Source organism: Cibotium barometz, chromosome 11 (assembly GCF_041138505.1).
Source record: "Cibotium barometz isolate CiBa-2024 chromosome 11, ASM4113850v1, whole genome shotgun sequence".
NCBI lineage: Eukaryota > Viridiplantae > Streptophyta > Polypodiopsida > Cyatheales > Cibotiaceae > Cibotium > Cibotium barometz.
This window is the reverse complement of record NC_141056.1, coordinates 32,360,904-32,366,692: the sequence shown is the minus strand read 5'-3', so window position 1 is coordinate 32,366,692 and position 5,789 is coordinate 32,360,904. Positions and strand designations below refer to the sequence as shown.

Below are 5,789 nucleotides of genomic sequence, written 5' to 3'. Positions count from 1 at the left end.
GCTGGAGGTAGTTAAATTAATTGAATAGATGGAGGCATGATAGAATTAGATTGGGAGGAAATGTACAAATGCAATTATGATCGTATGTGCATATAACATTTTCTTGAGAAAGTAAACTAATTCATAACTTGTTTTTTGCAAAAATGCACCCAACCACTCCAATTAATTACTGCTACCATATTTTCTCATGAGTGGATGAAATTCTTTTTCTTTTTCTCCTTGAATGTTTAGTAATGGATGGTGGAATGTTTAGTTATATAAGTCATGTCCTCCCTTTTTTTATGAGTGTAAGTTTATACGAGTCCTCGATGTTGCTTCTAAAATACCTTTTATATTTCATGGGGCCAATACCAGAATATCTGGAAGTGGTGTGGGTGATTGTCCCTGAATAAAACTTTGAGAAAAGTTTCATAGGTAATTGAGGGTCTTTTCACATGGAGAAGAGATGTGCAATAAAACTATTTGATGTACAGACCATCCAAGTTCCAAACTTTTTGATATCCATCACACAGATGGCATATGCGGGCATGCATGTGTCATTGTTCAAAAAAAACCCAAGTTTAGTGTAGTTTGCACTTGCATATATTTTTGAAAAATACCTTCAAATTTAAAACTTGAAGGTACAAATACCTCCAAATTTTGAGAAGTTACAGAACAAAAACCTTCAAATTTCAAGATTTTTTTATATAAATAATTTCACAATTTTTAGATAAAGGTTTTCCATTATTAAAGAAAATACTTTTTTTCGAACACTGGTGTCATGTGTGGGTAAGCGAACCATATTTCTTAAGCAATCTTTTACGGCATGAATGATGACACTTAAAAGGTATATGTGGGGTCCTCCACCACAGTGTTTGTTTGCTTATTAAAAAGCAATCATTTATGGCAATAATAAATGGCATGTGGTCCGTCCATTTCCTCTAATCATTTATGACAATAATAAATGGCATGTGGTATGTCCATTTTCTGTAAAAAATAAATAAAGATATCCCTTAACAAAAATAAAAAAAATAAAAAAAAGAATTGTATTGGGCTGGTAGTGGGAGGGGGCGGCGACTTGTAAATTAATCACAAAGAGGCGTAGGATGCTAGAATGCTTTGTGATTGGAGCAGGCGCAGATGGTGTGAGTATATATAAATTTGCCGCATAAGCTACGATTAATGTGCATGTAATTAGAGTGTGTTTTGGAAGATGGGTTTGTTATGGTGGCTAGCTTCGAGGTGTGTTTGTGTGGCTATGGTGATAGTGTGGCTGCACAGTGCGCATGCCTTTGTTGCTGCGCAGCAGCTGCTGAGCTCAACGTTCTATCAAGCCTCTTGTCCTTCAGTCTTCAACATCTCCAAGTCAGTCCTGCAACAAGAGATGGCTAAAGACCCTCGTGTTGCAGCCTCCATGCTGCGCCTCCACTTCCATGATTGCTTTGTGCAGGTAGGAAAGTTTCCCTTCACAATCTCTCGTGAACGATCCGTAGTACCCGAGATGGACTTGCTGCCTTCCTTTGGCAGCAAGTCTACGGGTGATTGGCTACACCTCTCATCTCTTTTGACCACGTTTAACTTTCGTTAGTGCCACACCTCTCATCTCTTTTGACCACGTTTAACTTACGTTAGTGCCACACTGACGGCATGGCCTCTAACTTATGTTAGTGCCACAGGGATGGCATGGCCTCTGGTTAGCTTTTTAGGTACGCCCATCACTAAGGGATTTAACAATCTCTCATGAACGATCCGTATTAGCCGAGATGGACTTGCTACCAAAGGCAACAAGTCTACGGGTGATTGGCTACACCTCTCATCTCTTTTGACCATGTTTAACTTATGTTAGTGCCACACGAACGCTTAATTGTAGATATTATTAAATAGGGTATCTTGCTATAACAAGTGCATGTGTTCATGGGTTCAAATACTCAAAAACTCATGGTAAGTATGCACAAATATGCAAAATTGTGCCTAGACAATGCTGCCCAAAAAAAGGTCTATTGCACGCCTTTTTGTAAAGTCAGTTCACCTATTCCACTTGTGGGACTTAGGTCCTAGCCCACGTCGTTTGTCGACTGGTGATGTGCAAGGGTTCCATTGACTCGATATCAAGTAAGTCTCATCTTTCCTTTGTTTAAATCTTGGTTGGTGATGTGGATGGTCCCGTCTGTTCCATCAAAAGCTGGCATCGAGCTTCCTCTTGCGGAAAATGACAAGGGCTAACACTCAATATTTATTGCATGCCATATTCAAAAGGATATAAGAATGAACTTGTGTCAAATTCTCTACATAAAGTTTTCACGGCGGCACATACTTTGAGTTTAGGCACCTCCATCTTAATGCAATGAGTTTTCACAAATCAAGTGTTTGGTTGATAGTCATCCAAAAGCCAATATGAACCATCCATATTATAAGCCATTTGATATCATCATCATGTAGCGAGGGTAGAATTTTAAGTTAGTGTGAATGTACAGTAAAATATATAAGTTCTCATTTTTTAAAAAACTTAGCAACATGAGAATGAATGGATATCAATACTACATTTGGTTGTGAGCGATGAATCATGTTTGTTGGGTAATCAATCAAGTCTTCCTTTAGAAAAGACGGCTCTTCCCAACATCAACTCCATTCACAACCTACACATAGCATGAATGTAAAATAAAATATATAAGCTTTCATTTATAAAAAAATTAGCGATATGAGAAAGAATGGATATACTAATCATTACTACATTTATAGGGTTGTGATGGATCACTTTTGTTAGATGATCAACCAAGTCTTCCTTCAGAGAAGACGGCTCTTCCCAACATCAACTCCATTCGAGACCTATACATTGTTGACTACATAAAATCTGCTCTTGAGGCTAAGTGCCCGAGTGTAGTTTCATGTGCTGACATTCTTGCTATTGCTGCTCGAGATTCAATTGCATTGGTAAAAAATATCATTCTTTGTCACTTTTGTATAGGTTACGTAAATAGGTTATATCTTAAATCATAAGAAAACCTTACATTTTACACTCACATTTACCTTAATAAATTTAGATTGTAACCACTCAAACACACAAAATAGTTTATATATGTTTTGAAGATGGTGATTTTATGAGTTTATTTTGTGCTAACAATCACACATATTTTTGTTACAAAGATAGTGGTGTGATAATAAACACTGTTTTACTAGCATTAAACACCCATAAGAATTTAAGCTCCACTTGGTTTGCCTTCACATATAAAATAGCTCACAGTAAATGTTAATGTGAATATGGCTATGATTACCATTCTAGTTAATAATACATGTAGACTATAAGATTTTGAATTTCTTTGTTCAGTCAGGGGGGCCTTCTTGGTTAGTGTTACTAGGAAGGAGAGATGGCACAACTCCAAATCAAGCTCTTGCTAATAAAAACTTACCAGCACCATTTGAGAACGTGTCCACACTTATTTCCAAATTCCAAGGAGTTGGCCTTTCTCTCCAGGATATGGTCACTCTCTCAGGTGCTTTCTTATTGTTGCAAGTTGCTAAACATAACCATACACACATTAATATTAGCATGTGAGGATGTACATTTGAATTTCCACATTGTGTGTATGCTTATTTGGCTCCATTATCTTCATGAATTGCATTTATGTGGGCACATGTATGTTTTTATATGTGCATGTGTGTGTGCACATGTACATTTGTGTATGTTCATATGCACATGTATGTTTTTATATATGTGCATGTGTGTGCACGTATACGTTTGTTTATGTTCATGTGTGTGTGCACATGTGCATTTCAATGCATGTGTGGGTGTGCACGCATGTCTACAAACATGTGTTCAATGTGGTGTGGGTGCACATGCATCTATGTGTGTAAATGCACGTGTGCGTGCACATACAAATGTGCCTACATGTATGCATGTGTATGTGCAAGCATGGGTGTAGATGTAGATGTTAATGTTCATCCATGGATACACGAGAGAGAGAGAGAGAGAGAGAGAGAGAGAGAGAGAGAGAGAGAGAGAGAGAGAGAGAGAGAGAGAGAGAGAGAGAGAGAGATTTCAATACATATCTTGTTTTGATTTTTATGTTAACGTAGGGGCACATTCAATTGGGCGTGCAAGGTGTACTCTATTTTCCTCTCGCTTGTATAATTTTACTGGAAGCCAAAAACCTGATCCAACTCTTAATAGTGATTACCTTAAAACTCTCCAACAAAGTTGTCCACAAACTGGTGGGAGCCCAAATATAGTCGTACCATTTGAGCCAATAAATGTAAACACATTCTCTAACCAATATTTCAAGAACCTTTTAAATAACAAAGGCCTTCTTCAATCGGACCAAGAACTCTACTCCATTGACTATACAAGCTCACGTGATGATAGCTCCTTCATGCAAGCTCTCAATGTTCAATCCATTGTGAAATCCTATGCATCTAATCAAGGTTTGTTTTTCTCCAACTTCCAAAGTTCTATGATCAAAATGGGAAGCTTGAGCCCATTGACAGGAACTCAAGGACAAATTAGAATCAATTGTAGGGTGGCCAATTCATGACTTATAAGGATAAATGATGCTTTTAATGTATTTATGAGAACTACAAGTGTATGAAATGTATTTCAAAATTTTCATAGTACTTTTATCCTTGATTATCCACTCTATAAACTTCCTAGCATAGTACTTTTATTTCAAATTTTTCATAGTAATTTTATCTCAAATTTTTCATAGTAACTTTATTTCAAATTTTTCATAGGACTTTTATTTCCATACTTATTAGCATACTTGTTAAATAATGGGAGATGAGATCTAGGGTGGATGCATGATAACGGTGCTCACCTTTGTGTACTTGGGTTCCCTCTGAAAACATGCCTTTCTTCACCTTTATCCAAACATCCTTAGATACAAAAGAAATTTCACTACAAGATCTTCCACTTAAACATCACACATGAAGTCGAGCATGTAATGATGTAATCTAATAAAAAATTAGATATCTATTTCCTTGTGCACACTATTAGTAGGTACCTCATGTCCTAGATCACTATAGGATAATATGTCTTTAAAATGCTTATAGCTTTTTCATTTTAGCTCTAGTCAATAAGCCACTTTGTAAATAATAAATACACATAACATAGAGTTTAACTTAATTTACTGGTATTTTTTAGAGTTTTGTTTCTATTTTTTCAATTTAATTTAAGAAGTTACGAGTGCTAAAACATACACTACTTTTTGTGCACATAAGATCGACAAGTTACAACTTACAATGATCAATAGATGAAGTTTGATAGAATGTGGGGGGCTAAGGTGAAATTCTAAATTTAATGGTTAGAATTTTTTAGATCTCATTTAAAAAATTATGGCAATTTATTTGAAGGTTTGTTAAAGTTTTATAATTAATAATAAAAAATTAATATTAATATAAATTAGGCCAAACTCATGTGAGTCAAGATAGTTATAATGGTTAATTTGTTTTTAAAAAAATTTGGGTTTGTCTGAATTAGGAAGTCCATTTTTCTCCGCTTATGAATGAAAATACTCATTTTGTGTCCATGCAAGTCTAAACCCAAGCCTATTTAGCTGTTATATTCTAGGCTAATGAACCAGCCTAGAATCCATGCCATGTGTAAGCCTAATTTAGCTTTTTTTCCCTATATCTATGCCACCTTATGTCCATCTTAGCTCAGGGATACTCCACATAAGCATCACACCACCTCAATTGTCCATGTCAACATGGTCAACCTAATTGAGTTGCTAAGTCAACATCCTAGTCAATAATGCCACATCATTCCTACCACCTTTTTATGCCACCTCCCATATGTCGACATGACATGCCACCTCATG

At 36.1% G+C, this 5,789-nt stretch overlaps 1 protein-coding gene across 3 annotated transcripts; it reads left to right on the top strand.

Annotated features, from left to right (window-relative positions):
• Nucleotides 1–1,150: 1,150 nt before the first annotated feature.
• Nucleotides 1,151–4,610, top strand: LOC147634069 (peroxidase A2-like). Of its 3 annotated transcripts, XM_086805168.1 has the most exons (4): nucleotides 1,152–1,429; nucleotides 2,719–2,910; nucleotides 3,305–3,470; nucleotides 4,054–4,610. In XM_086805168.1, the coding sequence occupies exons 1-4, from the start codon at nucleotides 1,193–1,195 to the stop codon at nucleotides 4,506–4,508; spliced, it is 1,050 nt and encodes a 349-aa protein (XP_086661294.1). In that variant the 5' UTR covers nucleotides 1,152–1,192; the 3' UTR covers nucleotides 4,509–4,610. The 3 variants fall into 3 exon arrangements, with proteins under 3 accessions (XP_086661295.1, XP_086661296.1, XP_086661294.1); XM_086805169.1 differs by lacking the exon at nucleotides 2,719–2,910 and having other exon boundaries at nucleotides 1,151–1,429; XM_086805170.1 differs by lacking the exon at nucleotides 3,305–3,470 and having other exon boundaries at nucleotides 1,151–1,429.
• The last annotated feature ends 1,179 nt before the right edge of the window (nucleotides 4,611–5,789 follow it).

Bases quoted from the DNA above. Each gene is read 5' to 3' on its own strand.
- LOC147634069 (XM_086805168.1), top strand. From the start codon at position 1,193: ATGGGTTTGTTATGGTGGCTAGCTTCGAGGTGTGTTTGTGTGGCTATG. The intron at 1,430-2,718 runs GTAGGAAAGTTT...CTACATTTATAG, and splicing joins TCCATGATTGCTTTGTGCAG to GGTTGTGATGGATCACTTTT. The intron at 3,471-4,053 runs GTGCTTTCTTAT...ATGTTAACGTAG, and splicing joins GGATATGGTCACTCTCTCAG to GGGCACATTCAATTGGGCGT.